Source organism: Talpa europaea (assembly GCF_964194135.1).
Source record: "Talpa europaea genome assembly, chromosome: 8".
Taxonomy (NCBI): Eukaryota; Metazoa; Chordata; class Mammalia; order Eulipotyphla; family Talpidae; genus Talpa; species Talpa europaea.
In genome coordinates, this window is record NC_140075.1 from 53,079,192 (window position 1) to 53,099,200 (window position 20,009).

General features: G+C 38.9%; 2 protein-coding genes and 1 pseudogene across 4 annotated transcripts in view; 2 read left to right on the top strand and 1 right to left on the bottom strand.

The window, feature by feature from the left end:
* The window catches only part of AAGAB (alpha and gamma adaptin binding protein), a gene marked incomplete at both ends in the record, with an annotated part of 46,554 nt that extends 30,001 nt beyond the window's left edge, over positions 1–16,553 (bottom strand). Inside the window, 4 exons of one of the 2 annotated variants that reach the window (XM_084241146.1) lie at positions 994–1,083; positions 1,343–1,439; positions 1,578–1,768; positions 16,466–16,553. In XM_084241146.1, the coding sequence (XP_084097272.1) occupies positions 994–1,083; positions 1,343–1,439; positions 1,578–1,768; positions 16,466–16,538 (451 nt within the window). The remainder of the gene's footprint in view (positions 1–993; positions 1,084–1,342; positions 1,440–1,577; positions 1,769–16,465) is intronic. The other variant, XM_084241145.1, reaches the window with a different exon arrangement.
* Positions 8,709–9,348, top strand: LOC311176088 (AKT-interacting protein-like; annotated as a pseudogene). Its single transcript has one exon. The product of its transcript is annotated as an AKT-interacting protein-like (transcript).
* Positions 16,554–16,792: 239 nt separating the features above from the next.
* The window catches only part of IQCH (IQ motif containing H), a gene marked incomplete at both ends in the record, with an annotated part of 190,358 nt that continues 187,141 nt past the window's right edge, over positions 16,793–20,009 (top strand). The window contains one exon of the mRNA XM_084241286.1: positions 16,793–16,843. Coding sequence (XP_084097412.1) covers positions 16,793–16,843 — 51 coding nt within the window. The remainder of the gene's footprint in view (positions 16,844–20,009) is intronic.

Consider the following 20,009-nt stretch of genomic DNA (forward strand, 5'->3'; position numbering starts at 1 on the left):
AGAAATACTCTCCCATCACTGAGTATCACAATGTCAATTATTTTTTATAACATTGTGACATTCAGCTTGGTAATTCAAATATTTGTATATATATATATATTTTTTAAAGATTTATTTATTTATGCATACAAGAGCTGGGGCACAGGCCAGAGGCACATGGGATGGGGGTAGGGGGGGGTGTGAAAGGATTCACCAGAGACACACTGGAGAACAGAACAGGCAGATTGACCGAAATACACTGCTGAGGGGAGCAGCGGACAAGACAGGAGAGGTCTGCTGTGCCATGTGGGCGGCTCCCTGACCAGCCGGCGATGGAACTCTGCTGCAGAGGCTGTGGATTGCTTCACAGCGCTGCGCCTAACCCCTTGTGCCACCAGGGAGGAATAATATGTTTTAATCTTATACCAGATTACAAGTCTTTGACAGGTCAAAACCATCTTATCTTGGTTGGTTGATCCCACCACAGGCAGCAAAGGTAAACTCAGAAGGAGAAAAACGAGAAGACAATGGAGAAGGGGAAAATAGAAGGTGCAGAATGTAGCAGGAAGCAGCTGAATGAGAGCTAGCCTCGAGGAGTGCATTCTGGGTTGATTTTTGGTTTCAAATGTCCAAAAGACAGGGGCTGATATGCAACCTAAGGTTCCTGATCCCAAGTTACTAGGAATTTAAAAAAAAAACAAAAAACAATTTTTGCATACAAGTCAAACCCTCCTCCTTTGGCAATGGAGTAATATAGAGTGGGGAAATAACTAAGACTTAAGGTAGAAATCCTCTACCTTTATCCAAAAGAAAGACAACATTCCAAAAGTCCTAAAATGCTGGTGAAATCAAGCTCATGGTTTATTTAATAAATAAACAACCACATCCGTGGATTTTGCACAAATCTTTTCAAACAACTAGGAGGAAATGCTTTGATTCTTCTTCCTTGAATGATATAATCTCTCATATCCGAACCTAAGCACTATGTTTCCTCCCGACACATAAAATACTTACCATCCTCCTCAGGCAACTCTTCTGGACTAAGTTCTACCAATTCAAAGCCATGTTTGATACACCATTCTTGAGCTTTTTGTCTGTTAACACCTAAAATCAAATGCAAAAGAATCTTGAAAAGTAAAAATAAAACTGGAATATTGCTGTAACACTTTTCACAAATCTCAGTGTTACCCTGTCAGCATTAATCTAAATACATCCAACTTATAACGTAGTATAAAAAGAATGATTTCTCATACTTAAGTGTCCATTCTTAAAAAAATAAAAAGCAAAAAATGCAAGAGATGAAAATTGTTTACCAAGGAATGCAAATGTATGTACCAACTACCAGCCCATGGGGGTGCCTTACCACTTTCAGACACTCGGTCACAAACCAGGATCATCACCTCAGGTAACCATGCTTCTGCGAGTGGAAGCCAAGAGGAGACACTATCAAGACCAGATTTCTAGAAGGGAGAAAAAATAAACAAAAGCTGGAAAAGAGACATCAAGAAAATTCCCAGAAAATGTTGAGGGGGTCGGGGGGAAGGGCGAGGAATACAAGGTAATTTCTTACTCAAGCCTCCATGAAAAATAAATCTTACCTGTGTGCTGTCAAAATAAACCACAAATGCTTGGACAGATTCCGCAATTTCTGCAGTGACGAGGTATTTGTTTGGTACCACACATAGATTGATATCTGCTGAATAGTATTTATTATCAATGGTCCAAGGATAATATCTCACAGCATCACTGGCAGTCGCTTCCACAATAACATCTTCTGTTCCAAGGATATCTAAATAAATGACATATCATTACCACAAAAAAGCAAAACCAATATACACTGGTCAATTTCTCAGGAGGATACCATATCAACATGGTATTTTGACAGAGTCACCTTATGCAAAGATTTCAAAGAGCCTCACTAGGAAATTTTGTTCTTTGAGCATATGACATAGTATAACTAATTGGCTTCTTTCAGAACACAAAAAAATATTTGTGGCTAAATTAGATAATAGTACACAGTAAAACTGTCACCTAACCAAATACCCAGAAGAGAGCAAGTAGAAGAGAAAATGACCACTTCATTTATTTCAAAGCTTACATACTTCATGAGAGAGAGATTATAATAATTTTAAAAATCTATAACTTATTTGTACTTATTGCAAGCTAACAGGAAGAGAGCACTAAGGCTAAACCATTAATGGAATAGAGGAGCCACACATATGCTTTGGGCCAAAACCTTACATTATCAATTAATGAAATAAAAGAAATGATACTGATGAATGATCCCAATTCCATTTCCTCTTAGACAAAGACACTTCCGGTAAATTTTAAATACAGAATAGCTAAGCAAGTTATATGACCTAGATTATAACTAAATCTTTCAGAAACCCACATGCAACATGAGTATAACTTGAAAAATGAACAAGTAAAGATATGGTCATGGAACTACAGGCTTCCATGTAATACAATTATTTAGAAACATTAGAAATTGTTCTAACCCGAACTCATCTTTCATGTCCACACCCTCAACCTCCATTTTATAGATGTGGGAAATGAGCTTAGAGAAGTAAAATCACAGTCCACCAACCAGTTATTATAAGAATATACATAAAATAGCCACAAACTCTTTCTCGGTACATACGAAATACTCCTCAAACACAATTAGCTGGATCCAGAAAACCAGAGGTTAATTTTATATTCTAGAGCTAAGATTATGTATTTGGAGTATTGCCATATTTTTTGCTAAACAAAAAGACAGGAAATAATTCAGTCCAAAAGATAATGTACCATATAAAAGGTGCACATGTACTCTTTTTGTTTGTAAACTTTTGTCATGTGGTTATTAGGAGGACTGGTCTGCTGAAAAGGGAAACTCTTTAATAAATTTAAGACTTTACCTTTGACATAAACACTATAAAACTATCCTTAATTGAATCTCTTTTACCAAAACCAAAACTGTTACTTTTAAATTAACAGAAGACCTATGCCAAAATATAAAAATCTGAGTTTACCTTGTCTCTTTAAGAAATCAGAGTTCTTTCTGCTTAATTTCTAGCAAAAGTCATAATACCTTAGTAAATACCAATCAAGTTCCATAGAAACCAGCTGCAATATCCCTGATGGAGCATTAAGACAAATTCAGGGTAGGAAATAACCAGGAAGAATAGGTAAGTTATTAAAATCAAAGATTCTGTTATCATGTAAATGTCTCAGTGGGGGGAAAAAAACTACATCAAAGCCTCTATTATTATTCAAAACATTCAAAGCTAATACTCCCTCCTTCAACCAGGTGAAACAGCAATATGTAGCTGTTTGGAAAAGCTGAATACTGCACAGTCAACACACAACTGAATACGTGGACGAAACACACGTGGAAGACAGCAAACTAAACCAAAGAGCAAAAAGTTCATATTTTTAAAGGGAATGAAGAGTCATCAAAGAGATTCAGTCTTCCTTACTGGGTAATTTTTTTTAAACAGAGAAGTATTAACAATATTTTTAAAGGGGTAAGCCCAAAGAGTAAAATAATGAATCCATTTGGTAAGGGAGGAAGTACAAGGAGCACAGGATATACTACCACCATCACCACAGCTCTTTTCCTAACTGGCTGCATGATTAAAAACTGAAATGGAATTTGGGTTATGCTTTTTTTCCGATCAGTGTCTTCAACTAACATGAAGAAATAAAATCAAATTAAAATACCAAATACTTACTATCCATATAATTCAGAATACTTAGATTCATTATGGTTGGTTCACTTTATTAATCAATGTTTGGAATACAAGAGAACAAACCAATGTGTGTTACTCTCAGTTCTTAAAAATTCAATTTTATCCTCCCTTTGATTTTCAATGATTAAGATATTTATTTCCTTAGTACACACTCAAGAAGCTATTTCTTCCTCTTTTCCTAAACCTGGAAAAGAACAGAAGCAATAAGATGGAAAAATGAATTTCACCTTTCAATGTTACTGCAGCTGGGTGCTTTTTTAAAAAAAAATATTTTGTGTTGCCTAAAAGAATTTGATGGCTCAATTTATTTCTCATGTTTTTTTTTTTTCCTTTAAAATATCTAACCAGATATTTTCAGTGTGACTGCCCATGAACTTTATTATCACATCTGTACAGTAGTTGGAACTACGGAGAACATAGTGAAAATGACCTCATTCTAGTTCTTCCTATCCAGCATCATAGAGTTTAATTTTTAAAATGTAAGTGTCTAGACTAAACATAGATTTTTCTCCCTCATCTTTTCTTTTGTTTTAAATGTGTAACCGCTTATTCTTTCCCAAATTAAAGCAAAAAAAAAAAAATCACTCAATTGTGCACTTGGCTAGGAGTTTCTGGAGTTCAGTACAATTCACTTATTTCATTGTTGAGAAAATTGAGGGCCAGCCAAAAGACGCCACTTGCCTACCAGGAGCAGAGCCTAAAACAGAATCCAGGTCATCAGCAATCTTTATGTAATGCGATGCATTACACATTACGGTACTTATTAGCATCTGAGCTAGCTCACTCAAGTGTCTAACCATCACAAGTACCTTCTGCCCTTTTAGTAATGTCAAAAATAACAAAGAGGGAACCAGAATAGGAGCCCACAGCAAAATTAACCCATCAGGAAACTGTCTAGGGGTTGTGGTATTTATATGTCAAAAGTGAGTCATAGTGATCCAGTGGAGTTTTTTTCACCAAACTTCCTAGAAAAACCTGCAATGGTCTCCCTTCTTTGCCCTTTACTAAAATAAATTTTGATGTACTCAAAATGATACACAAATAAAATCAAGAGTAGCTTCCCCCTCCTCCGGGTGGATGTAAGCCTGTCTCATCCACACTGTTGGCAGCCACCTGGTGGAGCTGTAATACATCATTTTTAAAGAGATGAACTCTAGCTGATTCCACTACTACAAACTTGGTTTCATAACTTGAAATTATCTGGATTGTCTGCAGATGGCATGTTAAATGTCAACCCAGTTCCAGCAGCAAGTATAAACCTTTCCCCCAGTTTCCAGTGTCTTTCCCTATTTGAGAAACTGTTTTACATAGCCATCAGTGTTCACAAACTCCTGTCTACTTTCTCACTTCTTGAACTTACTTCCTCTACAGTCCCACATGACAAGTTATTCAAAAGATTCAACTAAGACAGCTGTATGCTAAGGAAGCTTTTCAGTTCAGTAACTGCACAACTCTCTCTTCTTCTAGCCCTGCTTTATATCGCTCCTTGCCTATTCTAATGTTCTTGCCCCTAGAAAGGGTGTAAATTTGGTAAGTGATCAAATGAAAGGAGGCAGCTAGCCTTCCACAGTTCAGAATCAGAAAGAGGTGCTACTCTCTTGAGCACAATTTAGGAAGTCAACTAAAGTTCTAAGGTAACTCCCTCTCCCCCTCCCTACCCCCTCTCTCTCTCACACCCCCCCCTCAACTATCTACTCCAGTGAAAAAAGACAAAATAAGTACATTCTAAACTAAGTGCACTGATACTATTTTGAACTAATCAGATCTCCTTCAGTGGTATAATTAAGGACTATTTTTTTTATATCAGTGTAAAATGTATGCTTAACTAACCATGACATTCTTTGTGGTAAAAAGTTTACCCAGTGGTTAAACCATATTGTCTACGTCCTGAGAAAAGTGACAGCTGCCACCTCAAATCAAGATGATCCTTCCAGAAATCAGCACTCTTCTGAGAATACAGTTTGTTTTAGTCTCTCTCATGGAACTGAAACTGACCTTACAGCCAGACATTATAACCTCTCACCCCCAGAAGCAAATGTCTTTCATGGTATCCTCTTTCCTGCGGATCCACAGTTCCTCTCCCTCCCATTTGAAGTGGCAGTAATAACCACCAGACTAAAAAGGCCAAAAAGTAGAGACAGCAGAGACCTAGTCAGAGAGATCTGCATTTGAATGTCGGTGCTGTGAGAATAGTCAATTCACCTCATTTCCTCTTCTGAACGTGGGGACAAAAACAATCCTCAAAATGGCTTCTTGAAGATTAAATGATACAACATATTAAGAATATATACGCAGTGCTAGGCACAGAGTAGGCCCTACTTAAAGGTCCATGTCCTCCTTCCCAGTTCTGGTTTTGTGATTATGACAGCACTCCTGACAAGAGGATGGTTATTAGAGACAATTAGTAAGAAACATTGCAACTGGGAAATAAACATCTCCTTTAAGCTGTTCTGGACCCTCCCTTGCCAAAACAAGCCTTCTAAATGTTTCTTTTCCATTGTTAAGGCACAGAATGAGACAGAAGAAAAGGAATTAGGAAAATTATAAGCTGCAGCACAGTGTGACATCAATTGAAAGGGAAAGTAGCCATTATGAAAGAAAAGAATTGAGCAAAAGATGATTGGGGGAAAATATGAAAGTCAGAGTTTTCCTTAATCAGCAAGCAAGGCAAAGAAAGACCTCTAAAAGTCATAACAGCTCTATATTGTTGCAACCAGCTATAATTTCACAAGAATGTCACACAAGGCAGGTGCCGCCGCCAAATATTTTGTGGCATTATTACTGAATTATTCCCTAAGTTTTAGCAGTAGCTCATACTGCTCTGATGCCATGTGGCATTTTAAAGTTAAAACTGTGTGCAGTTAGAATTGGGACATCACACAAACATTAGGAAATTTATATCTGTGACAATCTGAATCATCATACTGGAGCCTCCTGGTGCAAGTCTATGCAATATCTGTTTCAGTCTATATGACAGATCAATCACCGAAACAGTATAAAATTGCTGAGGGAGAATAACTAGATTGAGTTGAAGCAACACACCACTGCTTTACCAATAGTGCCGCACTTTAGATTTGCTTACAACACAACTACCTTTCCTCACACGGTCCTCTTTGGTCACACTCTAAATTCATAGTTCCACATGCTTTGGAGCTTTTTATAACACGGAGGGAAAGTTTTAAACGTTGTAGTAGAGAAAATCCAACTCAGTCCTTCTCTTTCACAAGTTTTCTCCCAATAGCTCAATGGAATTGGTCACCACCACAGCTTCATCTTAAATTGATTGTGGGGGGCAGGGATCACATGGTCTCTGCTTGCCCTTAGAAGACCTCACAAATCACTGAGGACAAACATACACACGAGAAGTAAAGAAGCTAGCAGGAAGGTGAGTTGTATGGGGAAGAGGTTTTCTTTGAATTACATTACTATGACATCCAAAATCATAGTTCTAGATATACGTATAAAGTACTTGTTTTTTGCAGAGGGAGGGCAGAGGTTTTATTCCTTAGGGGGCAGATAGCAACATCTGGAGACATTTCTGGTTGTCACAAGTGGGAGATACTACTGGCATCTAAACAACAGGCACCAAGAATACTAAACACCCTACAAAACAACCTGGCCCAGAATGTGAACAACACTAAGGTTGAAACATCCTGATCTAAAGCAAAGGAACATGTGTAATTGAAACAAAATAAAGGTTCTGGAATGCAAAGCTGGCCTATTCTTTCTTAAAAAGCTGAAGCTAGTTTTTACAGCCAGGCATCAAAAGCTGCCACCACAAATACAAATGTCTTTCCTTTGTATCCAATAAACTCTATCTTTAATAAAATCTATCCCAAGTGTCTTCTTTAATGATTTTAACCATAAAAGTTATCTGGCAATTAATCTTAGATGCTCTGAAAATAATTTATGAATGGAGATTTTCCTGCAAGAAAGGATATGCAATCTGAAATAAAACAGTTACAAGATGAGAATCATTTTTATATTCATATGGCAATTTTTCATAAACAAATCAGCATCAAGCAATAAAATTTCACAAAAAAAAAAAGTCAATGTCTGCTCAGGATGACAACAGAGTGTGCAGCAGATGCTAACTTACTCTAAAAGGAGGTAATGTCTCTGAGATGAATTTTTCAAAACAGAATATATTTAATGAAGAGCATTAACTCTGTAGCCTCTGTATTTAAATATTGAAAATAAGCTCAGTCTATTGAAAAACATAAAGCTAACAGATCCAAAATCCCAGTATCCAAATATTCCACAAGAAGGGTAAAATCAAGATCTGGCAACACACAAAGAATCAAGGGACGTGGGGGAGGAATAAGTTGGACTTCATCAAAATTTAAAACTTTCGTATTTCAAAAGATACCATCATTAAAACAAAAGACAATCCACAGAGTGGGAGAAAATATTTATAAGAAGTGATAAGTGACTTATATCCAGTATACTCTTAAAGCCCATGAATAAGAAGACAAAAAAGTCAATTTAAAAATGAGCAAAAGGGGGACTCCTGGTGGCGCAAAGAGTTAAGTCTCAGCACTTTGAAGCTATCCACAGCCACTGCAGCACGAGTTCAATCCCCAGGCAGGGAGTTACCCACATGGCACAGCAGACCTCTCCTGTCTCACCACTGCTCCCCTCAGCAGATCCTCAACAGACCAGCTGTTCTGCTCCCTTCTCTGTCTCTGGTGATCCTCTCACCACCACCTGCCCCCACCCCTACCCCTGCACCTCTAGCCTGCACCCAGCTCTTGTATGCATAAATAAATCTTTTTAAAAATTTTAAAAAATAAAAATGGGCAAAAGATTCTAACAGACATTTCACCTAAGATGATAAAAGACTGGCAGGCTGGCCTGGTGCTGTGGCTGCAGATGCTGTCAGGCCGTGAGGGCACTAAGTAGCCAGGAGCACTGCATTGAAGGCACCAAGGTAAAGTGAATACTGAGGACAGAAGAATTTGATGACACAGACTACTGAATTTCTTTGGAGCAAAAGTTATGAAGCCATTCTGGAACAGGTCTACAAGCTCTGGACACAAATGATCTGACGGTGAAGAGAAGCCATTAACAGGGGACGCCAAAACCAGGCTTCTGCGCACCGTTCCAAAGAAAACGGCTGCCTTCTATTCCCAAAAATGCTTTGCCCATAACTTAGCTACATCTCCTGCTCCAGCACCACAGCCAACAAATGGCACACGTGCTTCTTATGGACCTATCTACCTGGAACACCCTCTTCTGAATTTACTTTGTGAGCAGAAGTTAGGGCATCTTTGTGCAGCCACTTATCTTTCAGCATTGTGGTTTGGAGCAATGTTCATACAGCATGGACTTCATCAAGATGGTGTACTTAAGTTTAGATTTACATCTCTGACAACTACCCAGATGGTGACTGTCCATGCTTGGTGTTTGATATTCCCACTTTCCACCCGCTAGATGATCCTACCTCAGGGGAACTGGATGTGAAGAGAGCATTTGCAAAGTGAAGGCAGACCCATAATCACTTTTCCCAAGTATTAATGTAAGGAGAGCTTTCTACAAGATTGATACAGCAAACCCCTTAAACACAGATGATGCAGCACTATATGAAAAAGATGTTCAGCTTTTTAAAAGTAAAGTGGTTAACAGTCTTAAGATATGAACTGTTCATCTGTCTGACCAACCTAAAATTGAACACCCCTGGAATCCTTCAGGACTTGAATCCAGAGAGGAGATGCTGACTCCGAAAAAGAAGGCTGAATGAGTCTCTGTGGTCGTGCAAGGGGTTAAACACCACACTATGAAGCAATCCGAAGCCTCTGCAGCATGAGTTCGATCCCCAGCCAGCCAGGGAGCAACCCACATGGCGCAGCAGACTTCTCCTGACTCGCCCGCTGCTCCCCTCAGCAGTGTTTTTCAGTTAGTCTGCCTGTTCTGCTCCCCACTCTGTCTCTGGTGAATCCTCTCACACCCCGTATCTCTGGCCTGTGCCCCAGCTCTTGTATGCATAAATAAATAAATCTTCAACAACAACAACAAAAAAAGGAAGCCTGAAGAACAGCACAATAAAAGTGTTCATGTTGTTGGTTATCATGGGTAAAACCTGGCTCAGTACAATCTTTCAGTAAAGGAAACAACAGCAACATAAGAGCTGGTGATTCCGGGTGCACCGTGCACTTTCCTGCTGGACTCCGGCATAGTTCAAGCCGACCAATGGCAAAAGACTGTCTGAAGAGCAAAACTGTGAGCAATGACTGATACCAGTGTTGTCCACAGAAACTTTGGTTCTAACAGCAACTTTGGAAACCTCTCTAAGTCATGTGTCATTTTTGCCAGCAGTGTCTTTAGAGTGGTTATCTAGTTCAATACTCCAAATTACTGGGGGCCCCGAGGCTTACGTATTTTTCTGAATAAAATGTGAAAAGTATTTTATTTGCATTTATTTCAATTAATAATAGTGTCCAGCACCATCAAATGAGTTCTAGATCAGTGGTATCAGCTGTGCATACATAGGATGTGGAGATGGAGACAGGGATCAGCTTCCTTAAGTGAAAGCTCATTTGAAACTCAGTCTTACTGATTCATAAACTGTTATCACTGAGGTACATATTAGGTGGGTAAGAGGAAACCAGAACACTGTTTGATAGTTTGGGTTTTGGGGGTTTTTTTCTAAGCAAATTACTTACTGTATTTCTCTGGCAGGAAGAGCACAAAGTGTTAAAATACTTTCTTATGAAGTCAAATATTTAAAATGATGAAAAACTAATGTATTTTGTAGAGACAAAATAAACCAATAAATGATTTTAAAAAGACAAAAGAATGGTCTATATGCTCATGAAAAGATTCTCAATACCATTAATTAGAGAAATGCAAATCAAAACCATAGTGAGATACTACCTCACACACACCAGAATGGCAATTATAAAAAATATAGATAATAACAAATGTGGTCAAAAACATGATGGAAATGTAAAGTGGTGCAGCCACTATGGAGACATCTAGGAGTTCATAAAATAGTACAACTGTTTCTTAAAATATCCACTGTAACATTATTCATAATAGCCAAAAATTGGAAATCCAAATGTACATCAGCTGATGAGTAAACAAGCTGATGAGTAAACATTTATCAAGAATGTGGTCTATCCATACTATGGAATAAGAAGTATGGCTTTAACACAGATGAATCTCAAAAACATTAAGCTAAGTAAAAGAAACCAGATACAAGAGACCTCATATGATTCCTCTCATAGAAAGACAGTACATTAGTGGTTGCATAGAGCTGGGAGTGTGAATAAGGAGTGACTGCAAATAGGTTTCCTTCTAGGATGATGGAAATGTTCTACATTTAAAACAGGTGGATTTTAAATCATGCCCCCAATTAAAATGCTAAAAATTCATGGAAGCTATTTTAACGGTAATTGAAAATTTTTAACTATATTAAGTATCATAGCTAAAACATAGTAAAGTTCCCCTACCCTCAATACCAGCTGAAATCACGGCTTTAAAAAATTGACCACTGGGCCTCCCGGCTAGCGCAAGGGGCTTAAGTCTCAGTGCTATGAAGCTATCCACAGCCACTGCTGCACAAGTTCCATCCCCAGCCAGGGAGTTAGCCCACATGGTGCAGTGGACCTCTCTTGTCTCTCGCCCACTACTCCCCTAAGCAGTGTATTTCAGTCAGTCTGCCTGTTCTATTCCCCACTCTTGTCTCTGGTGAATCCTCTCATCCACCCCACCCCCACCCCCGTGCCTCTGGCCTTTACCCCAGTTCTTGTATGCATAAATAAATCTTTAAAATAAAATAAAAATTTTAAATTCCCACCTAATGAAATCACTCTGTGATGACAACAATAGGCCCTGTGGTAGATCTTGCTGTCCCAATCTTTCTTTGAAGAAAAGAAAGAGAACTATACAATCCAATTAAAGGCAGGATCCTCCTCCCAGAACAAAATAAACAAATTTACAAAAGTGAAATTCCTGGAGTAAACCAAAATGCTCTACTCAGAATACCTCAGGTAACTACAGGAAAAAAGCAAATTAGAAGATCCAAGCTCTTATTCCTATTCTGTTATTGAATAATGTTGGTTAAACTGTACAATGGCCCCTATCTTTAAAACAAGAATGTTGTCCTTAGTAAACCACTACAAAATCCTTTTGTAAGTATAGGGATAGACCTATACTTACAAATTCCCTACTACAAATACCCCAGTCTTGCAGAAGAATGAATGGTTTCTAAAGAAGTGATGCCATAGATAGCTGGTTTTACCTGTGTAAAAGCCCCCGAAATCTAGTTTATCATATAGTTGAGCTATCTGAACTTTTGGAAACTTGAGGCCCAGAGGATTGTTTCTATGGGTAAATGTATCTGATTTCCTGATACCAAGAGTCAAATTCTGTATGCCACAAGTGGGATGTTTATTCAACTCTAAAATGGGGTTTGATTCTTCATTTATCAAGACACAAACACACAAAATTTAAGAATGCTAGCATTAACAAAGAGCCAAAATAAGCCAAAGAAAAAAAAGAAGAAAGAGGGGGATGGTTAGGGGGAAGATCATGCTTCCTGGCTTCAAGCTATACTACAAAACTACAATAATCAAAACAGTATGGTACTGGCACAAAAATAAGCTCACAGAGCAATGGAATGGAATTATGAGCTAAGAAATAAACTCATATATATGGACAACTAATTTAAGACAAAGAAGCCAAAAGCATAAAGTGGCGAAATAAAAGTCTCTTCAGTAAATGGTCTTGGGAAAACTGGACAGTCATAAGCAAAAGTATGAAACTAGAAGATTATCTTACACCATATACTAAAATTAATTCAAAATGGAATTTAATCTCTGAAACCATATAACATATAGACAAAAACATAGGTAATAAGCAATTTGACATTTCCTTGGTGATGTCTTTATGGATACACCGCCAACAGCAAAGAAAGAGAATATAAGCAAATGGGATTACATCAAACTAAGAAGCTTCTGCACATCATTAAAATGAAAAGGCAGCCTGCTGAATGGGAGTAGATATTTGCATACCATATATGAGACAAGGGGTTAATGTCCAAAATACATATACACCTCAACAAAAAAACATATAACCTGATTAAAAAATGGGCACAGGTATTTCAGAAAAGACATACAGATGGCCAACTGATATATGAAAAGATGTTCCACATAGTTTATCATTAGGGAAATGCAAATCAAAGCCACAGTGAGATTTCACCCATCAGTTGGAATGATGCTATTATTAAAAAGTCAAGAAACAGGTATTTACCCAAATGACACAGAAACATTAATTCCAAAGGACACCTGCATCCCTATGTTTATAGCATCACTATTTACAATAGCTAAGCTATGGAAACAACCCAAATGCACAAAAATAGATGACTGGATCAAGAAAATGTGGTACATCTATACATACAATGGAATATTACTCAGCAATCAAAAAAGATAAACACATGCAGTTTGTAGCAACATGGATGGAGCGAGAAGGGATCATGCTCAGCGAAACAAGTGAGAAAGAAAAAGAAAAATACCGGATGGTCTCACTCATAGCAGGAATTTAGAAAACCTAAATAAGAGACCAGGAAAAAGACTAATTAATACAAAGTAAAAAATCAAAATCAACAAGCAACTATAAAGCAGAGACACACTGGGTGGGGCTGGGGGCGGGGAAGAGGAAGGACTAAGGTCAAAATAAGGGGGGGGGTGCAATTGTATGGGGAATATAAACAAAATGAAAATGCATACATTATGCAAAAATGAAAAATGATGTAAGAATTATATATTTTTTAAAAAGTCAAACAATAAATGCTGGAGGATATGGAGGAAAAGGAATCCTTTTCCAATGGTGGGAATATATACTGGTACAGCCATACAGAAAACAGTATGGAGGTTCCTCAGAAAATTAAAAATATGACCTAGTAACCCCACTTCTGGGATTTCTTTTTCAATGCTAATTCTACATAGGCGTGACTAATTCATAATGTCTCTACTTTAGGTTCACTCAATTGAGAAAACAAAAATTCAGATACTGTTAACGACTATCAGGCATGCATAATGCTCCTTTTAAAAACAGTTCCACTGAGCAAAGATTTTTATTCTCTACCCAGTGTTAAGATTTCAACCATCTTAAGTGGAAATGCGAGCCTATCTAAACCTTCTTTTAGGGGTTAGTCTTCTCTAACATTTCTTACACCAACGCCTACCATCTTAAACTTAAATGGTTCTGACTGCTAAGGACTTCTAAGACATTTCATTCACAAATTCTAGGCATAAAAATCCTGACTGTGAATATATGCTCTAGTACTACCACAGCATTTTGGACAAGTCACCCCAAGGGTCTTGGACAAGTGCCCCCAAGACACTGTTTCTTCACTTCTAAAATGCAGACCCTGACTTTATGACTTCACAGGAACACAAAAAACAAATTATGTGAAAACATGTTTGGGAAGACTACTAATATACATATAATAAGTGGTTATTGTGATTACAACATCTTCAAATGCCCACATTTCACTAAAATTTTTTTTTGCTCCAAATACTCAAATGTAAAATCTGAGTGGCTTATATTAATAGTTGCTAAGTTGGCATGACATACTTTAAGTCAGTCTCTGGGAACTCTTCTATCTAAAGTTCCTTTTAAGAAAATAGAGCAAGATGTTAAAACAGATATATAATCTACATTTTAATATTTTCACAGGCAGAGCACACCCTTTCACTATGTCCCTCTTAAGTGCAGGAACAGTATCTTAGTCATCATTTTAGGTACAGTAATTAGCAGACTAGCTCTCAGTTTTGTATCAGAATAAGCTTTTCCAAAAAAAATAAAATGTTCACATAAATACACAAGATAGAAAGGTCTGACCCTACACCAATGACTGCCAGCACACCACATACAGTCTTGCAGAAGTCTATCAAGCCCCTAGAGCCTTCAGTACATTTTAAAGGTCTATTTGTCAGTCTATAATGCTGTTTTAATCCCACATCAGACAACCAGCCAGAATATTGCACAAAAAAAGGCCCTTGAGGGACAAATCAAAACAAAGTTTCTCACAAAGTTGATCTATGCACTTTACTATAGCAGAGATCTAGTGATTTTTATTTCCTGTTTTTATAACAAACTTGGCTATTTGGCCATGAAATATTTCCCATTTATTGGTTAAAATCGGTAAAAATAGATCAAATGTGGAAGGAAAGAGAAACTGGAGAAACCCTAAAGGTTCCTCTTCCTGGTGAAATGAAACCAGACCTGTCCAAAATAACTCAGATCCAAAATCAATCTCCTCCACTCTATATTCACTGCCTCAGCTTCCTCCTCAAGCGTCAGCTGTCCTCCAGCATTCATTGGTGACTATTACTGGGGCTAGTCCCTTTGCATCTGGACCTTCACAGTGGCCTTCAAACTTAACTCTTAAAAGAAACCACAGGCAGCGAGACCAGTGGAATAGAGAGAGCATAGGTCTGGGTGAGAGACTCAACTTTCTACTTAAAGTTCCATGCTATGCAGTTGATTATAACTCAAGACACCTGTTTTAAGTGCCTGGCTTTGAGTCAGAGCAATCCATAATCATATTATGTATGGCCTAATATCACTGAACACCTAAAAAATTATTTCATTATAGTAGTCTCTATCTTATCCCAAAACAGTGAATGCTCATCAAATACTTCATTCTAATGTTCTCCACAGTTACCCTTTTCTGTACTTCAATCAATTGCTTCACTTAGCTGTTTGTATTTTTACTACATAACATTATTATAATCACAAAGTAAAGGCCACCTAAGTTTAAGCAACATAAAGGTTGGCTTTTGAATTATCAAAGAAGTATTTTACATACAGAAATAAAGTGCATTACTTTACAAAATTAACTTACTCTCAATGATACTAACCTATTTTAAAGAAGTGCCATGTTCTGTTCACTAACTAGAGGTAATCAGTTCCAAGAAAATGACCACACCTGCCAATTCTGATCCTTAAAGCACATGAAAATACTAATCATCAGAATACTTCACAAAATATTTGAGACTGGCTTTGAAAGGACGTTTATATATCAGCAAAAGAAACCCAAATGCATATAATTCTTTCGGAAAGTTAAATACACCAAAAATCTTAACAATCTTGTAAATATATGATGGAATTACTCTCTCTCTCTCTCTCTCTCTCTCTCCCCCCCCCCCACCTGTCTCTTGCCTATGGCTTCTTTTAAGAGTTGATTAAGTTTGAAAGCCACTATGAAGGTCCAGAGGCAAAGGGACTAGACCCGGTAACAGCCACCAAGGACTGCTGGCTGAGAAGGAAGGCAGGGCAGTGAGTAACTGAAGAGTGGAGAGGAGAAGGCGCACAAGTCTTACACAGCACACATGAAGGTAGCACAGAGGGAACATACTACTCAGGAGCAGGGCGAGCAACAAAAATCACCACCCCTGCACCCCACACTCGCCGTAACTCAGCCCCATTTCCAGAGAGCCTTTCTGCTCAACAAGAATGTCCCACAAGAGCCCATGGGCTGGGCGGCGCAAGGATTAGTCCCTCTTTACAGAAAAAGCTGGAAGCAACGCAAAAGCCGGGTCACCAGAAAATCAAGCCGTGTCAGAGGTGGGGGCAGACACCAGAGAGGGCTGGGGACTTCGACCGAGTGGGCCCGGGAGGGATCTCGGACCACCAAGTTGGGGAGGCAAAGCCCGGGGACCAAGGCCCAGCGGGCAGGCGGGGTCCTGAGGCCGTCGCCCCCCGAGGCTCGGGAAACTTGGAGGGCGGCCGCCGACCATACTACTCACGTTGAACTAGCCGGTCTCCGCTGAAGGTGGGAGAGCAGCTAGTGACCAGCGCGCTGGGAACCCCGGCAGCCATAGCTGCGCTGTCCAGCCGCTTCTTCCCGGGCGCCGCTTCCGCCTCGGGCTGTACCAATGCTAACCACGCGCGGGGGGGCCGCACTCGGAAGGGCGCATTGTCTGTATATACCCGCTGCCCTGACTCCGCCCTTCTCCCCCCTCTTCCGCTTCCGGCGTAGGACCGGCCGGACTGCGTGGTGTTGCCATGGAGACAGCGCCTTCACCTAAGCTTTCCGCGCCGTGGTGCTGGTGGTAGCTCTCCCAGGCCTAACCATGGCACAGCCGGCCGAGAGCTACGACCCCATTGGAACCATCTTAATCCAGGTGGGAAATGGGCTCTCCCGGCCCTGCCCAGCTAAGACTTCTAAGCGAGACCTAGCTGTGCTGATCCCCCTCGCGCCCACCCATTTGGAGAAGGGACCCCACATAGCCTCCAACCTGCGAGGGGCACGGCCCGCAGAGAATTCTCAGATATACCCACCCAGACCTAACCCCCGAGCCTGACACACCTGACACACCTCCAGTAGCATGACTGTTCTGCCTCTGGTAACACTCCAAGACCGCACACCTCAGCTGAGAACTTTTACTTGGGGGGTGTGGGAGGGCGAGGGAGGTGGGGAGCACATTTAAAATGTTTCTGGAAAATGTGAACCAACGTTGTGGGAGAGTAGGGTAGATACAAATCAGACACATTGAGGAGATGATAAAAGATGTGGGGAGAAATTGATACATGTGAATCGCTTTTCTTAAGCACCCCAATTCTCTAGCTTTAAAAGCCCCTTGCAAATAAAATAAGTCCTGGTGATGTAATGTGCAGCATGGTGATTAAAGTTAATAATATTATATTGTATATTTAAAAGTTACTAAGGAGTAGATAGTAAAAGTTCCCCTTACAAGAAAAAAAAAATTGTAGCTATTTGGTGATCATATCATTGTACACAAACACTGAGTCATGTTGTAATGTTATATACCTGAAACTAGTATAATGTTATATCTCAATAAAATAAAAAATAATTAAATAAAATAAGTCCCCTGTTTGGGAATACACAGATAAGAAAATATATAAAATAACTTGGAATTCAAATCAACTTAAATTTTTTAATATAGTAATGTGACAAATTCAAAAAATCAGAAAAATAACCTTTTCAAGTCTGAGGGGGGAAATATATCAAAAAAGGTTTAACTTCTCCAGTATAACCCAGTTTGTGACAGTTACCCTCAGATTTTTCTGAAATGGCAAAAGCAGTTTGTGGTTTTTTTTTTTTTCTTATTTATATGTGGTAATTTTAAAACGTTTCCACATATATTGGCACTTTTTAGCGCCTATATTTAGCTCCACCTGACTAAGACTTGAAGTAATTTACTTAAAGTCACTCTATAAGAATCTCACTCAGATCTGCAATGGGTCATATTTTTCTTTCTGCCAGGATTTTGGTCTCTTACTCCTATCTGGGAGATACTTCTTTAAATTTACATTTTCCAAAATACAACCCCCTAAACTCATCTATTTCATAGGATTGCACATTATGACTCATACCTAAATCTTTTTAGTTTACATTTTTTAACCTCTCTTTCGTCATCACCATAGAATGAGTTTGGCCAAACTGCAAATTCTGAGGGATCAGTCCCCAGAAGACTTTACACCAACCGCCAGTTCAGGAGTCCCCATAACCACCATCACTCAGGCCAGCTGTCTACAGATTGGCCACCCTCACATTGCCTAATTTGCTAGAGCTCACATATCTCAGGAAAATGCTCTGCTTTCCATTATGGTGTTGTTTTAGGGACAGGATACAAATTAAATCAGCCAAGGGAAGAGATGCATAGGGCAGACTCCAGCAGGGTTCCAAATGGAGCTTCAAGCCATCCTCTCCCCAGGAAGCCATGGATGGCATTTCTCCCACCTTCCACACGTGACACTAGGCAGACTACTGCTAACTAAGGAAGCATACCAAACACTTCAATGTTCAGAATTTTTACTGGGACTTGATCACATACTGACCATTTATCTTCAGTTCTTCCTGGAAGTCAGACTAATATTTTTTTGAACTGATACAGCATTGTTTTGAACTGTTTTGAACTGATACAGCATTGTTCAAAACCCCATAAAAAGTCACTCCATTAGGCTGCTGGTAGTCAAAGCCCCCAAAGACACTCTTACCAAGCAGGACACTTGAAGGATCTGGAAGTCACCTCCCTATATCCAAGCGCAAAGGGCATCTCTTTGGGCAAGGTTCACTACACACGAACACTAACAGTGAATCCTACACGGAAACAGCTAATTCTACCCCATGGTATGCTTCATGTTGACAACAGGACAATTAAATTTATCTTTGGTTTTTTCTATTTCTCCAGACATGGAATATCTCTAGAAAAGAGACCAGAAATAATTCTCACCTATAATTTCACACTTTCCCTGGAGATAATTCTATTTCTCAGAGCTACTCACTTTATGGTTTAGAATATTGTAGAATAGTGTGTTGACTGAAAAGACTTTTCACTTCAAAGTGGGATGACAAGGTAGCTTAATGTATCTGATTGAGATACAGACTGATCTTTATGGTGTATCAATTCAGGATACAACATTACAGTATCAGTATCGGTAACAATGAATTTTTAAAAATGAACAGAACAACTAAGAATGTCATATCCTTGCTGATCAGCATCCCCACTTGCTTAAAAAGGTTATCCTGGAACACAAAGTGGTCAGGGCTTTGCAGAGAAAGAAAGCCTTCGTGTTAACCTTATTATTGAGGCTGATAGCTAAATAGAGTTAAAATTATCCCTAGAGATATACAGAGATATATGAGAAGATCTTCCCTACTTTCCCACTGAGTCCTAAGCATTTGTGAGCATACAGCAGCACTTCCAGACATGCAACATCAATTCCACTTCTGCCTGAGGCTGTGATTTATTTCCTTCAAACAGGCGACCAATAAGCAACAGATCTAATGGAAAGAACTCTTGATGGGAGTCATGATACTAAAGTCTGACCCTGGTAGTGATATTCTTCCAGGTGACTGACTTTGTGTTAGTCACTTTACATTTCTGGGCCTGAGTTTTCTGTAATATGCACAGCTTGGATTAGCTCTACTTCTGACTCTAAATTAACCCAATTTGCCCACAGCTACATGTATTTAGATTTCTTTTTATTATAAAGTAGACTTCCTTGTCTGTTATCCTAAGCAATTAAATTCTTTCTATCAATTTATAAATAACTCCGTGTGTGTGTGTGTGTGTGTGTGTGTGTAAGAGAGAGACAGTGAGAGAGAGGACAAAAAAGTAGAGTTACTTCAAATCTCAGTAACTTCATTCTAATATGGATATTGGGTTTGCATCTCAATCAGATACATTAAGTAACTCTTTAGACCAGTGGTTCTGACAATGGTTCCAGGACTGGCATCATGAACACCAGTTGCGAACTTGTAAGAAATGTAAATTATCAGTCCAAACCTATTAAATCAAGGCTTTCAAATAATACTGAGGCACA